Source organism: Parus major, chromosome 10, assembly GCF_001522545.3.
Source record: "Parus major isolate Abel chromosome 10, Parus_major1.1, whole genome shotgun sequence".
In the NCBI taxonomy this organism is placed as follows: domain Eukaryota; kingdom Metazoa; phylum Chordata; class Aves; order Passeriformes; family Paridae; genus Parus; species Parus major.
Window position 1 is genome coordinate 11,913,736 of NC_031779.1, and position 26,195 is coordinate 11,939,930.

Below are 26,195 nucleotides of genomic sequence, written 5' to 3' on the forward strand. Positions count from 1 at the left end.
AGCACAGCCCCAGTCCCAGCCTTATTCCTGGGGGCAGAAATGTGAGCGGGAGCCTGCTTCCTCCACTGGCTTGCTCTGTCCCTCCCCATTGGCAGTGGCAGCCTCCCAAGTTCTCAGGGTCTGAAGCAGCATCTCTGGGTAGCAGGACTGCTAAGAGGTGCTGGGAAAATCCCAGCAATACTGCACTAATGAGCAGCACTTGTAACAAGATAATTACAACTGAAGGACACTGCTCGGATCTGCTGCAGGAAAAGTGAAGTTTCTCCTCAGATAAAATGCTGTCACTGCTTTACCAGTGCAAGGGCTGGAGGGGGAGGTTATAGCATTGAGAAAATGGACCCTGAGAAAATGAGGAAGAGAGCAAAATTAAAAATCATAATATACTGTTACACTTTCACTTGTAAATCTCTTCCCTAAGCTGATCCTGTGCTCAACAGCCAGACACCACTAACAGATGAGGATGTTTCTATAGCCTGAAGTGAACTTCACTTGGAGCAAAAAATATTTTAGATGCAGCTGACCAGCTTGTGGTTTCCATCACTTTCAAACTCCTCATTGCCCTTTGTTCTGCATGAAACATGCCTTTGTAAAGCCAAGGAAAACTCGGTTTAATAAACACCAAATTAGAGGAAATGCATTTGCCTCCTTGACATCTTTTAATATGTCACTAAGACACACATTATTTCAGGCCACTGCAAGATTTCATTCAGTACTTGTTACAAAGCTGCTGTTCTCAACATGGCCTGTGTTACAGCAAGGGAAGTGTAGCTGGCTGAATGGACTCCAGAATCACCTTTCTCCTAGAAAGGTATCCCAAAGGAGCAAGAGTTGTGGTGCTGAAGTTCTGCTCCCTGCTGTTTATAAATGAATTGAGGCAGGACTGACAGTCCTTATAGAAGATTCCTATTTAATGGTACCTTGTGGAGTCGAGGAAATACAAGTTTAAAGTAACAAATATAGAACTTTCTGGTTATCTATATGCTCCACAAACTGACAGAGCTACTTGCATACAAAATTGATGTACTTCACCAGCCACACCTTCAAAACAAAAGCACTCAAAAAGCTGAGCAGGAGACCCTGCTTTCCTCATGATGGGAAAATGTTCAGCTGTCCATGTACACCAGATTTACAGGCCTTCTGTGTCAATCTGACAACTCCAAAAGATTCAGGCAAGGAAAAGATTTAGCTCTATAAATACTATTGAACTTCTCTTTCCACTGGCTACAGATCATTTCACTGCAGAAGAAAAGCCCATAGCTAAGGCTGGAAAAAATACAGAGTTGGGCTTTCAGAAGTGCTCTGCATTTGTCTAGTCCAGCTCCAGTTTGAGCAGGTTAAGTCCCATAACTGAGCACTTCTGGAAGTCAAAACATGACTGTTCACTGAGGCTCTGGAGTAATTGCTTCTTGGACAAGACAATACGTATGTTAAAATGTATTACAGGCTACATAATAAAAACAGAGGTTGTGCTCTTTTGTAAGTCTCATGGTATGAAACTCAGCTGTTTTGCCCTGCACAGGTTCCCCTAACTGTTCACTTGGTTTCTATCCATCTGGATTTTCACCACAGAACTTTGCTTTGAGCTTCCAATTTGAATACATGAAAGCACTGCCAAAACCACATCACATTCAAACCACAGGAAATCATGAATTTGGCACTGTTTTGACATGGAAGCTGTAAACAGTGTGCAGGTTCACTCAAAACTGGATCACTGTCCTTTGAGTTATGAAACACAACAAAACTTCCAACAAACCAGGTCAGAAATCTTAACTACTAAAGCAGAGAAAAATTATGTGACTTTTGCAAGGGTCAGGGTTTTTTTTTTAATATTATCCCCTATATATTTTCCTTCAGCTAAAAACATAATATGTGAAGAATAAAAAGAGAAGTTAAATTTCTATCTTTCCATGTTTGAGTTACAACAGGATTTAGCTAATTCTCACAGTTCTAACATACACATATCCTATTATAGACAAGGCTGTTTCCTACTGGCAGCTTTGAGCATGAGAAACTGTAAAAGCCAGAGTTGTAGAGGAGATATGAGTATGGTTCAGTTTTACATGATAGGTAATCAGCTTACAGGTAACTTACACTACTGCACAGGAGCCTCATGATTAAAATCCAGTATATTTTCAGTTGCCAAACACTGGATTTCTTCCCCTCGATATTCCAATTAGCAAAGCATGAGGAAGTTGTATGAAAACAGAAAAGTTTAAACTATGATATCTGACTTCAAATTAAACACTGCTCTAAAGAAACACATACTTGTAAAGAAGTCACAAGTTCATTGAGGATGAAATGAATTCAACCTAGCTTTCCAGGCTGAGCCTGAGAACAATCCAGATTCCAAACCAGAGTATGAATGCAGAGCTACATAAAGGTAGCTTGACTGAAGTCAAATGAATAGGAAGCAAAATGCAGTCACTCAGAAGATTTATATCACTGTACTGCCTGCAAGAAAACACAGTTTCATCTTGCTGAGTTTCAGTTTAACCAGATTTTTACACCAGGCATTCTGAATGTCAGGAAAAGCTCTCCAGGGATCCTGAACACACAGAACAATATATCAGCTATATCTGACCTGTCATAGAGTTTTCAGATGTACACAGTTGCTCTCGCAGCTTTTCCACATCGTCTGGATGAACCTGCTCGTACAAAGTGCTGCCAAACCACTCAGACTGAGGCTGGTTCAGCACAGGAGTCACAGAGTCCGATACATAGATCACTCTTCCCGTCTCAGCTGCAACTACGAACAGGAACCCATCTGCAGCCTCCAGGATAAGGTGTTTCAGCTCCTTCCAAAGAAAGAATTTTATTAGAATGCCAGCAAGGAAAGAGAATTAAATATAACATCTGTCCCCATCAAGAATATTGTTTTCTTGTGATCTTTGTAGCTGAACAAAACCTAGACAGAAATTTTCACTGATGTAGCAATACAACCAAACTTGCAGCAAGGTATAAATTGTCCATCTCAATAACAACATTTCATTTTCCATTACTGCCTTTCATCTGGTGATCTCCATGCACCTTAGGAAAACAAACAGCTAATACTCACTGCATATTCTGTGATAAGCATCTAGCATTAAAAAATAAAAAGATACTTCAGAGTACAAACAGAGGAAATGAACAGCTCTAACTCATGGCAAACTCATCCCTTAATTAAACATTCTGAATAATTTAACTGGAAAGAAACCAATAAGACTTTCTAGTTTGGTTCTCCCTGGCCCTGCTCAGGATGAGCTCTGTTTGTAAATTAAACAGTCACTGGATAAAAGGCAGAAAGTGTAATGGGAATGAGGAAAGAATCCCCAACCTCTTCTTCCATTAGGGGCCCTGAGACACTACAAGAAGATTCTATTGCTTTTTGCCTTCTTTTTCCACCCTGTGAGTTTGAAGCCTCAGCATCACTCAGAAGTATTTCCTTTCCTTAACAGAGCTTGAAAACCTCTCACAGCAAAGATGACAACTACCACTCCAATTCCTGGAAAAGAAGCTTGAACAGCCTTTGGTGGCTCCAGTGACCACCAGAGCTTGTTAAGATACTGCACTCAAAGACAGAGCTCTGAACAACCTGAGTCCCATTCCAGGTGAGACAGCTCAGCAGGGTTAGTGTGCAAGTGGTAGGTATTAGCTGATAAGGTGAGGATAAAAATCTGGTGAACTGTTAAGAAACAGATAATCCATCTCAAGAAACACTCAACAGACTGTCGACTTCTGCTGCTTTGTTATAGAGAAAGCACATTGATCCTAAATTACTGACAAAACAAAACAGCTCATAGCACAGCTGGCCACACTATACTGAGGAAAATATAACCAGTTTTGCACATTATTAAAAAAGACGAAAACAAACTCTGTAATTCAGCAAAATTTTAAAAAAAAAAAATTGCATTGAGAAGTGACTAGGGTGTGCCACCAGCAGAAAGGCACAGTCCCTCCAGAAACACACTCCAGGAGAGCTGGAATAAGCAGTCATGAGCACTGAGGGGTCACCAGCAGCTGCTGTTTATCTAAGAGAAAGAAGTATTGCCTCCAGCCATAACTTCCATGTGTAAGTGCTTAAATCACTTCAGACCACAAAAATGAACATTACACCCATAGGACTTCAAAAACAATGGAGGTGGTAGGAATTTTCAATGTGCTCAGTAAACACAGTTTTCCTTCAAGCATTGGGTGCATCCTCCTTCTTCTATCAAAAACGTAACCAAGGAAGTACCTCAGCCAGTACAGATGGCATTCATCTCTGCCCAGTTCAGCTGCTGGGAACTCCAGCATTAAGACTAAATGATGTTTTTAACCTTCCTCTAATCCCAGGAGAGAGAGGCAGGTCTTTCCAGACTCATTTTTACTTATTTTAGAGTATCTTTGCTAGGATGGGAAGAACCCAGATCTGGAGGTGAAAATTCCTTTCTGCGAGGCAGTGAGTGACTTGTTTTTCAGGCAGACAAACCTCAATTTTAAGAATGCAAATTTGCTTCTCCAAAAAGAAAGATCTGTCATAGTGTTAAGATCAAGTCCAAACAGTCACAAAAAAACTGTCTGCATTCACACCTTGACTGGTACCAGCTGCTGCACCACAGTGAAGGATCAAGCTGAGGCTCTACTCCTCTCAGTATTTCCTCATACCTTTTAAGACCAAACAAAGAGGGAAAACCAACATTTTTGTAAATTCTACCTGTTCTGTAAGAAAGGAAGGCTTGTAAGCTCCATCAGTAGATTTGTTTCCAGTGCCCCTCATGGATTTCATGTGGGAAACAGCCATACGAAGAATGGTCAGCTTGTCGGGTTTACGAGCCAGGGCGCTGCACGTGGGCACCATGTCCGACAGCTCAGTGATGTACTGGGTCATCTTATTCCTCCTGCGCCTCTCAATCTCACTGTGATTCTCCCTGAGCATTTAAAGAAACACCAAAGCAACAGAAGAGAGATGTGAGCAGTGTAAGAATCTGAACTGGAGGTAATGTATTGTAATACTTTGCACTTGTTCTGCTGTTTGCACCCCAGAAGAGTAAAGCGCTTTACAAAGCCAACCACTGTTATCCCTCAGTTTACAGACAGAAAATCCAGGCCACAGACAGATAAATATGATTTGCCCATAGTTGTGAAAAGAACCTGTATTTCTATTTATTGGCTTGTGGCCTTAATCTCTTAACCAGTTTAATCTCCTTTGGTTTAAGGATCAAAATGAAGTAGAAATATGTGAAGAGCTAACATCTGCCAACTCCAGTCAAACTCCCAAATTTGCTGTGATGCATCTCTCAGCTGTTTATAAAAGGTGTCCTTTAGAGGAAACCTCTCACTAACAACTGCATCAGGTCAGCAGGAAATGTCAACACTGACTTATGAAGAAAACCCACTTAGTGACAACACAGATCCCAAACAATGCTCCTCTGGAACACCCCACATTCCTGCAGGGAGTCACTACCTGCCTGCAGGACAAGACTGCAGCACTGGGACCAGATATGGGATAACAGTACATACAAAAAAAAAAATCCCAATAAATAAATAAAATGAGTATGAAAGACAGCAAGTAAACATCTGGCTTGTCAGACGTAGACTGGAATTTATGTTCAGGGACAATTTAGCACAGCAGGGAAGCAACAATGACAGTACTTGATGCTGCCCCAAGTTGGGCTAGGTTGAAATGTTCTCATCCTTTAGAGGAATTATATGGCTGAGGTGGTGAGTCTAATTTGAGAAATCCCAAAATGGACACCCACCAGAATCTTTCAGAAATAAACATCTCAGAGTTCAGTTTTCCCCTTCTGGAAATCACAACTGCTCAATCAGCATTAAGGAATCACACCAATATATACATCTGAAATGGTCCAAATGGACCTAGAATGCTTCAGTGCCCAGCACTTATTCTTCTCATACTGTACCTGTCAGGTGGCAGCTAAATACAAGTACACGACAGGTAGATGATGCTTCAGTTGTCAAAGCAGCATCTTCCACTGATTTCAATGAGCTGTGCATGGCATTGTCTTGTGGGATCGCTGGCTGATCCAACAAGATGTGAGAGCTGATCACTTGGAGAGTCCACCAGCATTGACTGATGTGATAACACAACATTAAAAGAAACTGCAACATTCTTTGGAGCTGACTGCTATGAAGACTGACCATGGAAGCAGAAGCTAGGCTTGGCACACTTTTTGGATATTTTTAGATATTAAGCCTTTTCTTAAAATGCAGGAAAGAATTGTATGCTGTTTGCTGAAACAGGGGGATGCAAGGGCTTGCCCTGCTTTGGGTATCCTGCCCCTGCACATACAGGAGTTACATGCATGAGGCACTGCCTGCAGAAACACCACCTGTTAGGGTTACATGCAGAGTTACTATTCCTGTGCTTACTGTGTGATATGCAGAAAATCCAGCTATGACAACCCGTGGCTGCTCAGTAAATTCCAGCCAAGCCCTGCCTGAGGTCACGGTCTAGGACACTGTAACAGTGACCCTTTCATTTCACCTGGCTGAGGAACAGCCCTTGTGTGGGTGTGCAGGAGGAACAGGGGGGGCTGGATCATACACACACCGAGCACAACAGCTGGTGTGACAGTGCACATGTACACAGAGCACAGTGTGTACATGCCAGCTGCTACATGCAGATAAATATGGACACAGGGAAGATAAAAGCACTTTTACATCATGAAAGCTTGCTCTAAGTTCAGCATTTTCACAGAAGCGGTGGTTAAGAGAAAAGAGAGAGAGACAAAGAACAGACATATTCAACATACATTTCACACTTGTAAGTACATAATACATTGTCTATCACACAAGTATTTTGGTACTTCTGAACATTGAAACCAACCATTATAGAAACTAAACAGACTGTAAAACTTTCTGAGAGAAAAAGAGTATCCCAGCAGTCCATTTCATTTATGATCTTACAAGCTAGACAGTAACAGCACATTATTCTGCTGGCTTTGGAATTGTTCAAGCAGACAATACCCCAAAAGTTTCCTGAAACTAGTTGAAATTTAAATCCTTAAAAGTGTGTTCTAGGAACCCACCATGTGAACTGGCATTCACAAACTTGTACAGAATGATGTCCTAATTCTGTCATTTCTAACTTTGTTTTTATACAGAAATTATGAAGGGACATTAAATTTTGTGATACAGGGGGAGCTGGTCCAAAACCACTCAGGGTTTGTATTTCTGAATTCACACAATTTTGGAACAGCCAAAAGATCAGTATGAACAGCGTAACATAAATGAAAAATGGGGGCAAGCCATATTTGACTTTCCTTTTTCCTACCATTCCCTTCTGTGCCAGCAGTACTTTGATCATCATCCCACCTAAAACAAATTAACCATCTCACTAAGCTAAGGCACACGTACTGAGATTCTTTGGGCACGAACATCCCCCTCTTTTCTCTCAGCAGAAGAGCTCTACAGGACACGCCTACCTTGCAAACTTTTCCTTATCACCAGTGATTTGATCACCATCATACCTAGAAACAAAAGATAGTACATCAATCAACAGGGGTTACACATTGCGTGATAGCCAACACACAGCAGAAAGCAAAAAAATTCACAACTGCAAACCATTACAAATAACAGCAAGAAAAACAAGGGAATGAGAATGATACAGCAAAGAAAACACAGAGTCTGATGATACTTCCAAGCCATGCCGATTCAGAAACTTCATTTGTATATTTAAAAAAATAGAAGACACATTTCAGTGGATTTAAGCAAACACTTTGACATACACTGATTTCTTGGGAAACTTAACAAGCAGCACCAGTACAGAAAACACCAGTGAGCTTTTATCCACAGCAGGCCATGAAATATTCATTGCTGTGCTGGAAGTGAATGGGCTGTATCTGTTCCAGCTTGCAACCACAGCTCCCTCCATTCAGCAGAGGGCACTGATGGTCCACAGATAACACAGGAGGGCAGAGACACGGCTGAAGGGTGATGCCTTGTGTAAGGGAGCCTTCAGGAAAAAGTTGTGTAGGTTCAAACACTGTACTGACTGTCATGGAGGCTGGCAAAAGGCAGGCAGGCAGGTGAAACTGCTGGGTAAATAGAAGTGAAATTTAAACTGGCTCAATTCCCTAGAAGTAAACAGGTACCTCATTCCTACTCAAACCAACAGAAGTTGGATGCCCAGCAAGGTATGTGTGGTGTTTGAGCAGCACCTTTATGGAGGAAATCCAGACCAATGGGACTTTTGTGGGACTAAAGCTTCACGGCTTCTGAAGCATTGTCCCAAAGACATGCAGCAATGTGACATTTCAGTAAAAATTACATGCTGCTCCTCTTTCTCTTTCCTAAAAAAAGCATCAATCATTTGAAATTGCATTTTGCTAGCATAGTTATGGAAAGACTCATTTGTTTGAAACCAAACTGCTAGTTCCAAAACACAAAACGTTTGTTTTAGAAAACACAAAAATAATGTCTTTTCTAGACATGAAGACTATGACTGCTCAAGAAGAGTTAAATAAGATTTTGTTTTAGAACTACACCTTTCCAAGATCATGTAATTTATTACAACAGAAAGCCTATGAAGGTCCCATGCATTAGCTAAAAAATAATACAGCCTAAATAAGCCTGTTCTTCCTCTTCTAACAAATCAATAATGAACTTTTTCTTCTTTTTTTTTTTTTGTCTGAAATTAATTAAAACTAGTTTTAGGTAATGCACCTATTCAAGCTCCTCATTCAAACAGTGAAGATAAAGCTTAAGCAAGTCTTGAGCTGTATTTTTTTATGATGTGTTCAACACCAGCAAAAAACATTCAGGTGACACCACTTTAGTCCCTTGACTCTGCCAGGAGAACAGACTGAGTCCACATAATTTTCAGCAAAAAGACTGATTCAATGAGGAATGGGCACATTACAGGGGAAGCACATGCACAGGCCCCATGGGAGGATGAGGTGTCATGCAGGGATACCTGAGCTGAGCTGGAAGCCCTGAGAAGCAGAGTGTGTTACCTGCCATGGAGCACTGTGCTAACACCACTACTCCTGTGCTCCCACCAGCCTGGGGCTCTGCTACTCATCCTTCTCTGCTTGACTGGGCTGAAGATGTTACTGCCTCCAACTACTGGTTTTTCCCTTCCAGTCTCCCAGCTGACTCTGCACACATGCTCCTTCAGGCACTTCAGTCAAAGGCAGCTGGGTTAGCTTCAACATTGAAACAGCAGCTCTTTGATAACTAAATACTTTTGACTGAAACAAGCTAGGAGTAAGTCATGAGAGAAACCTGGAACAACTAGAAGACTTCTGAACATAGCCCTGGGTGTCTCTGCATGGTTTTTCTGTACTCTAAAAACAGAACAATCTATACAGCATTTAAGACTTAAATATCAGATTTTGATCTGACACCTAAAATCAACTGAGTCTAAGCACAGGACAGCATACCTCTCTGTTAAAAGCCATGGAATTATTGGCTCAACCCAGCCCCAAACTTTGAAAGGCCAAAACCAGAATGGGGAAAGACCAACACACGTGCATCAGTGTGCCCAGTAACCCTGATGCTTGTGCAGGCACAAATCATGCCCCATTCCTCACAAATCTTGTTCCCTTAATGTGTGTCTTCTAGTAAATATTAGGACCAAGCCCTCAAATCACCAGTTTTAACCCCAAGGACTGGTTCTCTAAATGACATCAAGCAAACAGGAGTGCTGCTGGTCTTGTCCAGTAAATTATGATATGGTGCCACAGTGTATCTTCAGCACACTTCTCTTTCCACTGACTGGAATAACCCTGTTAAACCTTCCAGTGACAGCTGTGTTTCAACGTGGCTGCTGCCACAGAGCTGCAATTACAATTTGGATAATCAGCAGTTACCCACAGGCCTCAAAGTATCTACACCCCTCACTGCAGCTGCTTGGTTTCTAATGAAAAAATGCAAACAGTGTGACCAGAAAAAAAAAGGAAAAGTGAAAAAATGGCAATGAGGCTTTACTGTTTATTTCTAGCTTTGAGTATTCCATGTTAATTAACATTTTTGTCAATTTTTACTATTCAGTTACACCTAATGGTACATAATGTAAAGCTCATTAACTTTAAAAAAAAATCCACCTCTAGTATCTGTCAAATTGTCTTAACAAGCAATTAACATCTGAAATAAATTAGAAATGAAATAGCATTTTCAGTGGCTGAAAGACAACTTCAGCAATGTCAAATAACTGAAGTTTCATCTACAGCAGTTGAAATAATAAGCTAAAAATCACAAGTTTTCTCATTTGATATAGCTGCAGAGTGAAATTGTAACACACACGCTGTCAGCTTTATAAGCCAAAAACTACATTAGGCAGATTTCTGCTATAAAGCTGATAAAAAGAGTAATTAATATTTGGGTCGAGTTGTTGGCAAGTTCTTCACCCATATTTATACTGATTTTAAAACATCAGCAACAAGACAGCTGTCTTTCCCCACTGAAAGAAGTCAGGGATTTGGCCAACTCTTTTGTAAATGCTCACCTTGAAAATTTGCTGGGCCCCTCCCCATCTTCATCATCAAAGTCCATTCTGTAAAAGCAAGATTTCCAGATCAGCAATCAAGGTGTTGGCAGTGGTGGCACGAACATTCAAGCCAGCTGTTCTCAATGTTGTCAGATTTGTGTTTTACCTAGAGGTGTTAATGACTGAGGATTCCAGTCTTGCTCACCCTCCCCAGGCCTAGAGCTCAGCAGCTGATTTACATCCCAGACCTTCTTAGGGCTGTGGAGGAGCTGAGTTCTTCCTTGGGCCAAATCCCAGCCCACCAGTTTGGCTCCTCCAGGGAGCAAGAACATCTTTCTTCACTTCTTACACAGACAAACTAGGAAGATTATCTTCCTAATTTAGACATCTAAATTAGATTCCTGTATTAGGCAGTGTGATTGTATCATAGATATTATCACTACAAAGTTATACAATAGCATAATTTACAAAGCATTTTAGACATTTTTATACCTCTAGATATTTATATCCCAATTATAAGTATGCAACTCTGCCATTAGACAATCAAGCTGATATAAAACTATCATTTACAATTATTGCACTAGTGTGTTTATTTTAATAAAGAAATACAATAGTATGATATACAAACCCTGATCAATCACTTTTAATTTGCATAGATAGGAAACTACAGCTTTGTTTTGCAAACATTTTTCCGTATTTCTTTAACATTCTAAGCTTTCTAACTTTTCAGTGTAGTAAAACTTCATACAACTACAGATTCCATGTCTCTAACACATTTTCATATTAACAGGTCTAAATCCTATTAAAGGCAAAAACCTTTCAAAGTGACAAGGATATTTATTTCAGTATTAAAAGGATGATTTAAAATCATTAAACCAATGACAAGTTGAGATTTGTATGTCCATATTGTGGGAACAAAGATACAAAAACAGTCTCTAAAACTACATCAGTATAGAGAAGTAGAAGTGCCAGTCAGGCACTGCCTTCCTTCTTAAATTCAGACAACCAAGGCAGACTGGCCCATAAAAGATGTGTCTGAGCCACAGACACAACTGGAATGAGGGCAGCAAGTGAGCACAGGAATTGGACATGGCATCTGAAAAGTTACAATAATATTTTCCAGATGTTAACAGTGGTTATTCATTTCTAGAGGAAGCAAAGAGAAAAGCATTTTCCCCAAAGAGCTTTAAGAAAAGCTGTGTATTTAACTTGCTTAACTTTGATGCAATCGTCGTTTTCACTATGAATTACATCTCTGCTCACCTAATTACCACCAAATGCGGTTCCAGAGTCTGTGATCCCTCACACAGAACACCACCGACCCCCAGTGGCCTGTGTCCTCACCTGTGTTGAGACAGGAGCCAGCTGCTGCTGGCACCCCAAATGTGGCCTCCAGGGCTGGCAGCAACAGCCTGAATCCTCCTGACCTGCAGCACTCCCAGAAATTTAACATTTACACACCCTGCTATAGCCCAGGGTCTCCTCTCTCCTACCTGCTCCCTCCCCACGTGTAGTAACGTGCCTGCAGGTGACATTCCAGAAAACCCTTCCCAGTTATTAGAATTGGAATGTTTCTACCTGCACTGAAAATGCAAAATTCAATGTTAGAAGAGAGCTGTTTGTTTAAAAGTGGATGGCTCCACCTGAAGCCACTCACAAAAGCATCACATCAGGCATATCCTTACTTGGTTTCACTGGCAGCTGAAACACATCTGAAACACCCAGTTTCAAACTGGGGGAAAAGGGCTGCAGAAAAAATTATACACCTGTGAGGAAAAGCCTTTTCTTCAGGGATTTTATGAGACACTGCTTTATTCTGGGACAGATTAATTTTGTAACTCTTTTCCTTCCTCTCCAGTACACGGAGATCACATGCCTTGGTGGATATAATTCTAGGATTTATTTAGCTTCCAGCCAAATACTCCAGCTGAGTGCTAAGGGATGGGTTTTCCCTAAAATCAAATATTAGCTGTACTGCATTTAATCTAGTTTAGTATTACTGGAATGCAATGCAGAGAATTAGAGATGATGATAACAGTTTAAGGCTTGATCCTGCTGCCTGCACTGTATGAGGGAGTAAGGGGGACTAACACACCTATTTATTTAGATGGTTGGATATCAGCTTAACTTTAGGAGAGTCTTGATGGGTTAATATCCACAAGTAACACCTCCCATATTTACAGTGGGCTCATCACAGCAGAATCTGAATGCATAGGGTAAAACATCAGTGCACCAGACTGTCTTTAAATAATGCTTTTGCTTTGTTAAACTACCCCAACCCCTTTATTTCATATGGAAATGAAACACAAATTTCATTTAAAATATCAATACTTTTAAAAAATGCGACAGCAAATATATCTCTGTTCCACCTTTGTTAGTAACACATTGCCTAATTTCACTCTGCAAAATGAAAAAAAACCCTTTGAAACATTAAATAAAAACCCCTCAGGGATAAAGTCATTGATTCCAGTGTCCTGCCTGATCCACCGTGTCTGCTTTACAGCGAGGCAAAGACAGTGAATCAGCTGTAACCTTTAGTAGAACACAGCAGAAGATGTAAAAATAATATTCCATCAACCTCCTCATACCCTGACAGATAAGATCTCCTGTTTAGATAGAATATACTGCACATTAGCAAAACAGTAGAAGCAGCCTCCCAGAAGACAAATGACATCATTTCAGAAGATTCAGAAAGACTATCTTTTATCTTCATTTAAAATTCCCATTAAAAAGAGGCTTTAAAAAAGAGCTGCACTCTGCTCTTTTGTTTTGAAGAGACAGCATAAATCTTGTTTTCCTCGTTCATACTGTTCACATCAATCGTGAAAAGGCCTGATGCATGAGGTACTTATTAAAATGTATTTTCCTTAGAAGATGTGGGGCTACCATAAATACAGTGATAAAAATACCTTTTAAAATTTAATTATTCTCAACTAGAAACATTTTCATAAGAAAAATTAACAAACCAAAACACCTCCAACAAGGTGGACCTGCACAGGTTAAGAAAATTGACACGTGAGAGGATTTCAACACTGCAACAAAAATTACTATGTAAAATTCTCAAGAAATGTCAAAAGATGCTTGCCATGATTACACAGTGTAAGAAGAGAGCAGGCAGGAATGGTCAGGAGCAAATGCAGCTGAGAAGCAGATGGGGATCTGTTCTAGAGCCCTTCACTGAGAGCAATATTGGGGGGTAGAATGCTGGGATGAGGTCTCTTTTCCCCAGATTTTGACAGTTCTGGTTCAGAGAAAAGGCAAGACTATACTGTGAACCAAAACAAAACCAATGCAGTTGAAACCAGCTCATCAAAAAACCCCCAACCCTCCCTGCCCAGGTACAGATAGCCCAGGAAGGTGAAAGAGCCCCTTATCCTCTAATACAGCAAAGCCTAAATTAAAACCACATTAAATAAAGAACTAAGGGTGAATTAATCTGAGGTAGCTATTGACCACTGCAGTGCATTATCTTATGCTGTCACTTTTTTCTATGAAATAGTTGATATAATTTATGGAAAGGAAAAATATTTTTCCAAGCTGTCAATGAAGGCAAATGCCAACACGGCAGAAACACCTTCTGTATAGCCAATGACTTTAAACTGATCTACATTCAAGTCCACACAGCAATTATTCTGCCAGCTTGCCTCAGCAATTATGAAAAAAGAAACAATTTTCAGAGATAACCAAAACTAGGAAAGCTGGCTGTGTATGCTAGCTCCACTCCTTTATGTTTGACACAAAATTCACTTCTAAAATGCCCAAGGATTGAGGTGTAGGAAGATGTATCAACAGAACAGCAGTGAAAGGGCCAAGTGTTAGCTGCAACTTTGTTCAAAGAGAAGCTCAGAGGAATTAGACACAGCAGGCATTCTTCCCTCAAGGTCTGAATACACACACAGCGAATATTAAAAAAAAAGAAAAAAAAAAAAAGAAGTACTTTCAGCTCAGGCTTGGAGAAAGGCCATTAGTTCACAGCTATGGTGCACAGATGGAATACCATGATCCAGGTATAAAAGTGACTCTGTACTAATTTACTTATTGAATTAACATGTTAAAGACATTTAAAATAATTTGATTTTATGTTCCTCCCACCCTCCCCTCACTTCACTTTCTCAAAAATAGATGACAATACTTAAAATGCAACAGTTAAAGCATTTCAATTAATATCAAGTCAGTATTTAATATCAGAATATTTCACAGTCAGCAGCATCAAACCTTGGCAACAGTAAATTGCAAACTGATATTCAGAGCTGACATGGTTTATGATCAAAAAAGAGATCAAATATCCTGCAACTCAAGTACAAAACCTTATCCATGTTAGGTAGCAATGAAAAGATGTTAATGCTTTGTCTTTTCTTTTGAGTGCAAGTCTAATAAGGATTTCTCATTGAGCAGCTTGAAAATAAAAATGTGATGCTTGTCAAAGCTAGATTTTAGGAGTTTCTGAAACCAATTTCATACAGTTAGATCAGCATAAGAAGAGTACTCAGTGGGGAGAGGTATTAAAACTGTTCTGTTCAAAGAACACCCCTCAAAACAACCACCCAGAGTGTTCACATCACACCAACCTCGCCCCGCGGTCAAGGCAAGGTCAACCTCCTCCCTTCTTAATTCAGTCCAAGACTGAGACTCCAGCACTGTCACTGGAGCAGACACACAAAACTGGCAACCCACCTTGGTGAGCAATCCCTAGAGTAACTCTTGCAAGGAATAATGTCTTCCTTAGGCAGAGATTTTACTCAGGCTGTCAATCCTGTTAAGCCCCACCATTGCCTTATTTAGGACTAAATATAAGACTAATCAATCTCCTTTGAAGAGACTCTCAGATCAGTTATCTCTGAGAAAGCATCACCCAAATACCATTACTATTTGTGATCAACCTTTGATAAAAGCAGGAGGGAGCTGTCAAGGCTAGAGAGTAGTTTTCTGTTCTTCTCAAGCTCTTGCTACACTTTTGTTCTAACAGAGAATTACTATGAGCTGCCACAGAGCAATCTGATGTGGGCAACTACCCCTATACCACATCTGCCTCTGATGCTTGTTAAAACAACTTTTCTTCTTTAGCAGAGCCCTCGAGCTTGTGCAAGGGCTGAATTTGATTCAGGTCCTTCTCCCAGAAGAAGACTGTGCTGCGCTTCCAGTGAGACCTAGAATATCGTGGTCCACAATCTCTGAAGAGTGAGCCCTCATGCTATTTCTGTACCTGGAACTATAAAGAAAACATCTTTAACAGGCCTCCCTCTATGAGATTCCAAGTGTAAACTGCATATGAAATTGAGTAAGTCTGCATGTGCAATCTTGCTACCTTTATACACTCGATAAATCACTGTAAGATTAAACAGATATAGGCAATACGCATTCATTATATCAAAAACAGCCACAGGATCCAAACTCCTTTCTGGATATCTTGTCAAACCTGAAAATCTTTTGAAACAAGCAAAACAACAAGCCATATGCTTATCAGCAAGTTTGATCTTGCAGTAAGAACAGATGCAGTGAATAGAAAAACAAAACATTAGTGACCAATGTTGTAATGCAGGTTACATAAATATAACGTTACATAATAAACACACACATATATACAGGTGCATTTACAATACAAGTGATTTCCAGTTTCAGCCCTGAAAAAAAAGGACATGGCTTACCCAGAGCGACGCTTTCCTCCTCTGGAAGGCATGGATCCTGCCATCCTCACTTGTCCACTCGCCATTGGAGCCACTGGCAGGGCCACCGAGCCAGGAATATCTGATGCCATTTCTGGAAGGCAGAGGTAGGGGGAGAGGTGGGGGAAATCCCTTAATCCATTACCTTCAATGAGAAAACTCTGCTGATTAGAGACAGGCCCTTCCCAAAACAAACAGAGAAAGCTTTCCTTTTTATTTCTAAGGAAAAGCAAAGCTCTCCTAATAAAACCCAACAGATTCCCAGATCCTTTAGAAAAAGCCCAGCTAGGTCAATAGACATTACAGTGCCTGGGAGACAGGGAGAATTGCAGGTAGGTACCTCTGTAATTTCACTGACCTAATGTTTCTCATTCTAAGTCTCAAAGAGGCTGTCAGATGAAGGCCAACAACCTTCTACAACAGTTAAAGTGCCTTGTACAAAACACAGAGCTGAATTCCCAAGGCAAAGGAAGCTGCAGATCATGATACCAGGGCACCAAGAAAAAGAAAGTTCAAAAACTCAGTTTGCTCGAGAGACCAAGAGTTGAGAGCAGAGACGAATTATCAGGTGATGCTGGTTTTTATTATTGATATTCTGGAGGCATTCCGAGGGCCAGACTGAACTGGTGTCTGTGTGGTGTCATGCAGAGCAGAAGTGAGCCCAAAATCCAAGCTGATATATTCACCCCTCTGCCATGGCTCAAGGTATAGCCACAGGTTAATGAGATCCTCAAACCTCAAAACTTTGATGTGAGAAACTGCAAAAGCTCACCTTATGGAATTGCTTTCAGACCACTAATGGCAAGTACTTCAATATCTATTAATAAACAGTTCATTACACTTCAAAAAAGAAAAGTGGAATATAACATATTTATATCCTTTTCTTCTATCCCATTATTAAGCATGAGTTTAAGAATGTTTTTCCTCTGTATAACTCTTCTAAACTATATGAGCAATTAAAACTTTTTTCTAATGCAAGTATACTTTATTCACTCTGGAGGCAAAATCTACAGTCAAAACATTTAATTATCTTGAAAGAAAATGCATCTTCCTTCCAACTTTAAAAAAAAAAAAACTTGGCAAGGTATCTGGAGCTATAGCTAAATATAATTACTAATGGAAAGAAAATCTGTTTAAAAAATCCTTCTATTTTTTCCCCAACAGATAAGTATGAAATAACTTCAATTATGGAGACAGGAATCCACGTTCTTTCATTATGTCTGGAGAGCACTTCCATCTCTGCCACACTTTATACACATCCATTATGCAACATTATGCATTTCAAATAATAACATTTTATCTGTTCACTGATTTCATGAATTTCTTCTAGTACATTTAGTTTTATTAACTCCTTTTCAACTAAAAAGCAACAGAGCAATCCAATATTTTTTAACAAAGTCCGCAAGGCCAAACAGTGAGACCTCTGCCTACACCCCCACACCACAGAAAGTTCCACAGTGGCTAAAGCTGCAGCTATGTGGAAACACAGCTTTAATGCACATTAGCATGCCTCCAGACAAATAAAAGCATCAGCATGCAAACAACTGGTAAACCACTATTTCCAGAATAAATATCCTTAGCTGTCTAATGCCCATAATTCACTCAGAACATTCAAACTCATCTCTCATGGATAGAACCGAAGGTCATTTTGAAATGCTCTGCTCACTCATTTATTAAAGCAGATGGTAAAAACCATAATAAATCTACCTGCAAAGTGTCCCCGTCACTCAGAAACACATTTCAGTATAGATCATCAAGGAGATCAGATTTTTTTAAGTAGTAACTGTAATACAATTTCAGATCATCTCTGAGCAGTATTTTAAGAGTAAGAACATACTGTATTGTGATGAGAAACTCCTGTAACCTTATTTTCCACAATCTAAACCAAAGATGATGAAAAAGACACCAAGGGTTGTGTTCATCTACTTTTAAAAGTCCAAAAGCCGACACTAATTGCTCAAGGTAACTTTACAGCTCACCAAAAAAAAAGGCAACAAAACCCCCTTGCTCTCCTTTATGCATTCCATGCTTTGAGGTGCATCCAAAACAGGTTGGGCAAACCTCTTTCTGTAGAGCCCTTCCTCTCACCACTGACAAAAAAATAAAAAGACATGCTGGGTCAACAATCATAAAGATCATGTTTTCAGGTTTATCTAAACCCATGTCCAGATACACATTAACAGTGCTGTTCACAGTAGTGTTTCAGCAGCAAGTGCTGGGAAACAAGGTGTTCTCTTCCTGAGATTGAATGTTCAAAGAGTGGACTTCCCTTCTGCCAATGGAAATAATACAAGTGTTGCTTACTCTACCCAAAATTAAAATACACAAACGTAATGGTAAAATTCTCAGGAAGTGAAACAACATCAAGCTGAACATTCACAGAAATCATCTGTAACCATCAAGGCAGAGTTATGAACAAATTTCTTTAAAATCTTTAAAAGGTGTAGCTTAGTGTCAAATAGGAATAATTTTTTTGCTGAAAAAATGCATGCACTCTTTCATTTGGAGCTTAGAGAGTTCCTAGAGATCTGCCAAAGAACACAGAAATGTTATTAGAACAAAACCCAGCACAACATGCACAACCTTTAGTGAACATTCCTCCAGTTAGATCACAGTTAACAACTCTTGTTATCACTGTCATGTCTGGGAGCAGGCCAGATCCTGCCAGTAATATTTATGTTCATCTTGGGGATCCCTGAGGAGCCACATTAACCCAGGAACGATGTAAAAGCAGAATTAGTCCCTCCATTTCTATCCAGACTTAATTTCACTACTGAGCATTCAAAGTTTGGACATTACACTTTACTTCAGTGCCACATTTAGGTCAACCCCAAAATATTCATGCATGTTTCTGAAATAAAAGTTTATCTGCAAACGCACATTAAAATACTGGGATAAAATACAGAGATTTATTCCTCCAAAAATTCACATTCATCTCAAGCTGTTACATAGATCTGCAAAAGAAATAGCTGCTGTGCACTTCACAAAGCAAAGCACAAAGAGCAAGCTAAATGCTGCACAAGGATGCCATGAAAGTCCACGAGAACCCAAAACAGAGCAAGAATTACAGAAAAGTGCAGCATGCCAAGATGAACCTGGACTTCTCTTTTTCGCTAGGGAATTACTAAAACATGGCTCTCAAGCCCAAACTTTAAATCTTGAGCCCCACCCCAGATCCACTGCCTGAAATGCAGCTCTATCTTGCCTCTGACACAAATTTGTGACTTGCTGAGGTATCCCCCAGAGAAGGGCAGCTCTTTGGCCAGGTATCCTCACAGGGAGCATCACACAGCTCTGGAGGTGCTGGCCCCTGCTCTGCTCCTCCCCACAAACCACAGCCATGAATCCTGCTGCGAAGCTTTGAAATGCTGTGCATGACAAGACTTTCTAAGTCCATCTTACAAAGGTCCTGTTAACTACACCATTTTCAGCCATTTGAACCATACTCCCCTCACCTAAAATACAGCAACACAGACAGGGCCAGGTTATAACCCAAAGTCTACTGGAGAAATGGTTTTACTGACTCCCAAAGACTCTGAATTCCTGACTTTAGCTGTGAGGACCAGTCCCAGGTTTGCTATTCCATGCCAGGTACCACTGAGCATGCTCTCCACATGGCTCCTTTATCCTTCAGCATCTACTGTAATAATAAACACAACTAAAGTCAGATACCAACATCTGACTAAACAAGTGGAAATTCTACTTTTATCAATACAAATGCGACAGATTTCCAGCCACTAATCCATAGAACTGCTGAGATGTCAATCGCCTCCAATTAAATGTGAATCTAAGGCTAAACACAGAATTGCAAACATGCCCAATCCCATCAACAGCACTGTACACAATGATTTCAAAATGTTCTTTGAAATATTCTAAGAAAGGAGATTTCAAAAACTTCTTTAGAAACTGCATTTTTCATTACCCTGAAGTGATACGGGAGTTAGATGCATCTCAGCTAAATGGTTTTGATTGCAGTCAATTGCAAGGGGGATTTTCTGCTTAGCACAGAGACATTTAAGAATAAACTATATCATAGCTCTTACTTTAGAATATGCCAACAAAAATACGAAGCCATCATGTAGTCAAAAATATTTCACAGAAATATTAACGCTAAAAATCTAGCTGTATACTTAGTCATTGCTTTTATGTGTTAACTACAGAGATTATAAAACAGAGCTCACTCTCAAAGAATATAAAAAATCCCCGTTTTTCATTGTTCCTGATAACTCTATTAATACTGTTTTACTTGCATTCCGTTGCCAGACACTTTAAATAGACTCCACATCAAAAACATCTACTGTACAGAGAGGATATGCAGAAAAGCAAAAACATTCCTTGCCATGCTCTCGACAGAATTACGATTGCAAATAAATCACAAAACATAAGAAATCCCACCTTTAAGGAAGACTCTTACAAAGATGCTATTTCTTTCCTGCGAACAAAACCTTCTTGGAGAGAAATTTTATCCGCATATAAGAAGAGTCAGAAACCTCTGGGAAGAAATGTAGCAGCATTGGTATTCTGCTCAGAAAATGTCATCACAGATCTGTTTACCTTAACTGTGGACCATGATTCAGCCGGTGACAACCGTCTTGCATACTGATCAATTTATTTGCAGCAAAATTACTAACATTTTCTACTTTAACCATTTAGGTTCTGGAAAGAGCTACTAAGACAGGAATAATATAAAAAACCTAATTAAATAAAAACTTTCCCCTCCACCACAATGCTCTGTGCTTTGGGGTGTGTGCAGGGGGCCCACCCCTAATCCTGAAGATAAATTAGGGCATGCGGTGAGCAGTTACTAGAGAAACGCTCTCTTTTTCAAAATGAAGATCAGAGCTTTATCCTCTGCCTGCATCACAGGTGAATGCTAAGCATACTCAGAGAGGGGGGAGATGATGAGATTGAGCTGCTCAGTTGAAGGGGCACTGCCTGTTCAGCAGAGACTGGGACCAAGCATTTAAAGAGGGGCCTAGCTGGTGTTCCAGAGGCCAAACCCAGTTACCTCACTCCCTGCCTTCCCTGCTGGGACTCTGGAGGAGATGCTAGAGTCAGTGACACACATAAGAGATATCTACCATATGCTCCCCCAGCAGACTGGAAGAGCAAGTTTTGAAATCAGAGGTGAAACCCTCTACGGTGCCTCCACACTTGACTTGTGTTCACAGAAGCCATCCATGTGGGATTCCCTGGGATCTCACTGCAATCCACACCCTTTTGTGCGCCCCACAGTTCAACTACACCACCTGGATGTGCAAAAGAAGGTGGGATGCAGACAAAGAATTGGAAATAAACTGTGACAAAAGAGAATTTCTGTCTACTTGAGGGGAATTCTTGCTGCAAGTACTCAGCTTGAGGGACAATGTGAGACCAATCTCACATTGGAAACATGAATCACTACAGGATTAGCAGACAATGCTAAAAACCACGATCCTCTAAAGCACCCAAAATTAAACATGGCATGCAGAAACCACAGTACCCAAAAACCCCAATGTGGAAACATCAATCTTCTAATCTGTAAAACCAAGGAATTATTTCATACATTACTATGTGATTTCGAATGTTATTTTCACAGTACTTCTTATTTTAATTTCCAGTTTTCATGTTAATCACCTTATTCATTCCAGTCATGTTGGTAATTCCATTCATCCATATCCACACATACCCTGTGGTCAACGCACAAAAATTTCCAGAGACATCATGGAGCAAGGAAAGGATGTGGACCACATTCATATTTACTGCCTAAATAGCCAATACCACCCATATACGACTGAATAAACTCAGATTGCTCTTTAGCACAATTCAGAAGACAGGAGTCACAACTCTGCACCTACCGCAGAGAATGGTACAGACTAAAAATTAAACTTGAAGCACAGACAGAAGATGCACTTGGCTACTTAAAGTTAGGCTGGGAAGAAGGGAAAGGGTAGCTGCTTCTTCCTTCCTCCTATCTTCCTGACAAATGGCATGGCACCTTATGCCCCTGCATTTTTCCCTGGCTATTTTTCTGCTTCTTATTCATAATTCCTTGTTACCACTTCTTGACCTATTCAGCCTCTGACTGAGGTGAACTATTTCTTGTACTCTCTTTAATAAGCCAATGCATCCAACTGCTGACAAGTCCTGCCAAACTATGACCATTTCCCTCAAAAGAGGTTGCTGAAAATCAAAACAGGGAGCAAAGGTGAAAAAAGAAGCCTTAATGGCTTCTGTTCTGAAAGCATGTCTCTAGTCATGGAAAACAATAAACCCTCTAGGAATTAAAACAAGGCTTGTATCTGCACTGCAGAATGAATGTGAAAACTGACCTGAACCTGAGCACTCGGCCTACCTCTAAAATTTGATAATCTTTCCCCCTGCAGAAGTGGGGGCTATAACTCAGTCAGAAGAGCACCCAGGTCTCCAGCATTATGATGGACTGATGCATTAGAAGAAAAGTACTTCTCACATCCAAAGTCTGGAAGTGCATGAAGGAGTGAGCCAGAAGCAAATCCAAGGGCCTGGGGTAGATTCACACTGAAAACACAACCTGAGCCTCCAACACTTGGCAAATGTCTCAGATATAAATAGTTACAAGTGGGAAAGTGCACATGCAAATCGGGCAGGGAAGTAGGGCAGCTACTGTAAAAGGCCAGTTTACAGAGAGGATGAAAATCTGACTTTGAAAGGCTGTCTCAGGATTGATGTAAACATTATTAAAAAAAGAGAGGCAGGTGCTTAGTTTACATGAAGGGTCACAGTAAAACAGCAGACAACAGCAGCAGGACCAGTTAAGGTGTTCGAATGTGACCCTACCCAGTCTTCGGCCACTACAGACATGATAATGCAATCATACAACATAATTCCACACTTAATTGTCTCTGAATTAATTTGCCCTGGTTTTACTGACATTATTTTGGCTGATATTACTGACATGTGGCAAAAGTGCCAAGCAAATCACCAAAAAAAACAAGGCTCCCCAAACTATGCATCATTTCCATTTGAAATGAATGGTGATTCTCCCTCCTTCTCTGACATTTTGTATTTGCCAAAAGTAACTGCATAATTATAAGTTATGTGTGAGAAACAGAAGGTAACATTCAGTGTTATTTTCCATACTTTTTACTGAGCATCAGACCTAGCAAACAGCATATATGGCTGTTCTCTTATGTACAACCACTCACAGCTGACCCATTAATGAACTCACAAACCTGTGCAAGCACACACCCAGCCTGGGCAAACAAACATGAGAAAAAAATAATAAACTCTAAGGTCTTTCTTTCCAGTTTCTCAGAGACAGATCATGCTCAGTTCATTAATTCTTCATTTAACAAGTCTGTTTCATTTAGCTTGTTTTGGTTGGCATTCAATTAGAAACTCATGTACAGGACAATTTTTTCCCTTTTTAAAACAGAACACTTGCTGTATTTCATCCAATAAAACATCAGGAGGTAAAGTGGTAGCTGCAACACCAGCTAAAGCCAGGCACAATAATCCTGAATCAGGCAAAACACCTGTATATGGCCCTGATTTAAGATTTATTGAGATCAGACTTCTGTCTACACAGAAAGAAAAGCCCTCCCATCCAACCACTCCTCATCTCCTGCCTTGCACACCATCCAATTTTTGCTGGCAGCTCTCAAGACTACATATCAATACATATGTACATATATACATATACACACACACACACATATATATATATATGCACACACAGGTATAAATAAATGTACACACATATATAAACGTGTATACACACATATATGCAAACCAGAAGACTTAAGCCTGGATTCCTTCTCCCACTGCACTGCTTGTTGCCTCTTGGGAGTCTCTCCAAGCCAGTCCACTCCTCAAAGGAACTGGGAATGTATTTCAGCCACTGTCTCACTATCCCAGAACTCGCCCCTTCTCACACCCTTAATATTTTTGCCTGCCCAATCACAACTATCTGTGGATACCCCAAACTCCCTACAATGGGAATCTGGGGATGCAAAAAAAAACTATATAGGCTTTATTTAGAACCTACTGAAAAGTGTGGAAAAGAAATTCATTGAGCTTTATGAATCAAAGATCATGCCTGGCTCAAGAAGCCTCTGAGTCCCACATGGCTGGAGGGTGGGACAGTAGCCAGGGGAAGCACAACACATGCTTACTCTGATTTTCTACTCCTTCAAGCACCTGCTTTTGGCCAGTGCAAGAAAATATATGTGGGTTTGAAAAAATTTACTTTTTGGACAATACAGCATGTTTTTACATCAGGAGCAGCAGATGTAGCATTTCTTTAGTGTATTTCTTCTGCAAAGTTAAGTAAGATAGGAAATTAACCAATTACTGCTATTACTTTATTTCATTAACAATGAAATCAAGCATTTTCCATGGTATGCCCTTGCTCTGGATCACTGATTATTAGTTTTATACCATCACTGCTATTTGTTCTTTCCTAAATACATTTTGTTTCCATTCCCTCTTCTATAATTGTCAAGAAAACATTTGCAAGCAAATTTCTTTTTACAAATTCCTACATAACTGTTTTATAATAAAAAGATAATAACAGTAACTGCTCAATAGTTTATCTGCACTATGTCATCATTTGAGGCTTCTTTTTTGTTCATTCATCGTCAAACTATTTCTTTTAAAATAATATTTCCACAATCTTCTATCAAGCAGTCTGGCTTTTTACTGTCTATCTAGCAATTATTTTCCAGCAATAGAAGCTGGTTTAGATTTCAAGCATTTTCAGCACCTGATAACAAATCTATTTTCTTCATGTACAAGTTCAACTGCCAATTTGTGGAAATTATTTTGAAGCTGCTATTAAAATACTTGCAGTGGTATACAGAAGGATGAAATTCACTGAGATCAATACTGTGGCTCTCCAGAGTTTACATCATAACAAGATGACAGCGCTCTAAACTCCTATCAACTACATAAAACTTAGTCAATAGCTGTATAAATGCAAAGAAATAAAGCTAATTAGCAATAAATCTGTCCAGAGCATTCACTAAAATGGATTTTAACTAAATGTAGATCAGGGGCAGCCTAACTCTCCCAGAAATCCAACGTCTTCCTCAATTATTTCATTTTCTCCTCTACCCAAAAATGCACAGAATTCACATGAAAGTCATTGCCAACATCACTTGTCCATATTTTTTGTTAATTATAGAAGTAATCAGCTATCAGATTTCAAGGGCATGAGAGGCAGTATTTATGACTGTAACTTTTGGTTCACATTTGAAGAAATTTGACAATATATTTCTTAAGTAATGAGCAGAAGTGTTCAAGTGAATTAATAAATTCTTGGTCTCCTCTTATAATTATTTCATAAAAATGTTCTTATAATGCACTTGCAGTGAGAAAGCATTGTTCTAAGTTCACAGGTGCAAGCAGTTATATAATTTATTCTAAATGTAAAAATTTGAAAATGCATGGAGCCAGACCAAAACAGATTACCCTGCCCCAGCAGGAGGAATCTCTAGAGTCACTTTACTGAGCCAAGTCACCCAGGGGCTGGCAAGGAAGACCACGAAGGCTTTGTACATCCTCTTTCTGAGGATGTGGTGATGGCCAAACTCCATCCCCCCAAACCCAGCACCACTGCCCCAGTGGTGGCCCACGAGCTGCCCTGCAAGCCACAGACCACACTGGGGTCACAGACTGGGGTATTTGTGGGGTTCCCACCACACCAGACCGACACATTCACTCCCCATCAGCTGCGGAAAGCTCGGGAGCAGCACAGTCCAGTGACAAAGATGTAAAATGTGGACCACTCTAATTCAAATTATTCACTGAAAATTACTGACTCGTGTCCTTCAAATGCCTTTATTATTTATTACAAAGATTTTTAAGTGTGCCTCAGAAGGGTATGTTAATTTTAAATTTCATTCAGAACAGCAACTTGCATTACCAAATACTTAATTATCAGTAAATTTACAGTGTCCTTGGGCACTGTTGGGTAATCAGAATGCTATTGTTTTCATTAAACAGCATTCTATTGATAGCACTAATGACTTCAGTTCTGCTTGATCAACAAGCAAATGATGCTTATTTGATGTTATGATAATTAATTGGCCTTTCAGGTGTTTTCACACCCCAATTCATTACTAAGAATTAGAATTTTTATGTTAAACACCTTAAAAAGAATA

General features: G+C 39.9%; 1 protein-coding gene across 3 annotated transcripts in view; it reads right to left on the reverse strand.

The window, feature by feature from the left end:
• ARNT2 (aryl hydrocarbon receptor nuclear translocator 2) overlaps positions 1-20,763 on the reverse strand; it is a 76,335-nt gene extending 55,572 nt beyond the window's left edge. The window contains exons 1-6 of one of the 3 annotated variants that reach the window (XM_015639319.3): positions 20,467-20,763; positions 16,054-16,165; positions 10,427-10,474; positions 7,404-7,448; positions 4,673-4,886; positions 2,582-2,795 (exon numbers count right to left, since the gene is read on the reverse strand). In XM_015639319.3, coding sequence (XP_015494805.1) covers positions 2,582-2,795; positions 4,673-4,886; positions 7,404-7,448; positions 10,427-10,474; positions 16,054-16,163 — 631 coding nt within the window. In that variant the 5' untranslated portion in view covers positions 16,164-16,165; positions 20,467-20,763. The remainder of the gene's footprint in view (positions 1-2,581; positions 2,796-4,672; positions 4,887-7,403; positions 7,449-10,426; positions 10,475-16,053; positions 16,166-20,466) is intronic. The other 2 variants (XM_015639318.2, XM_015639320.2) reach the window with 2 other exon arrangements.
• Between the last annotated feature and the right edge of the window lie 5,432 nt (positions 20,764-26,195).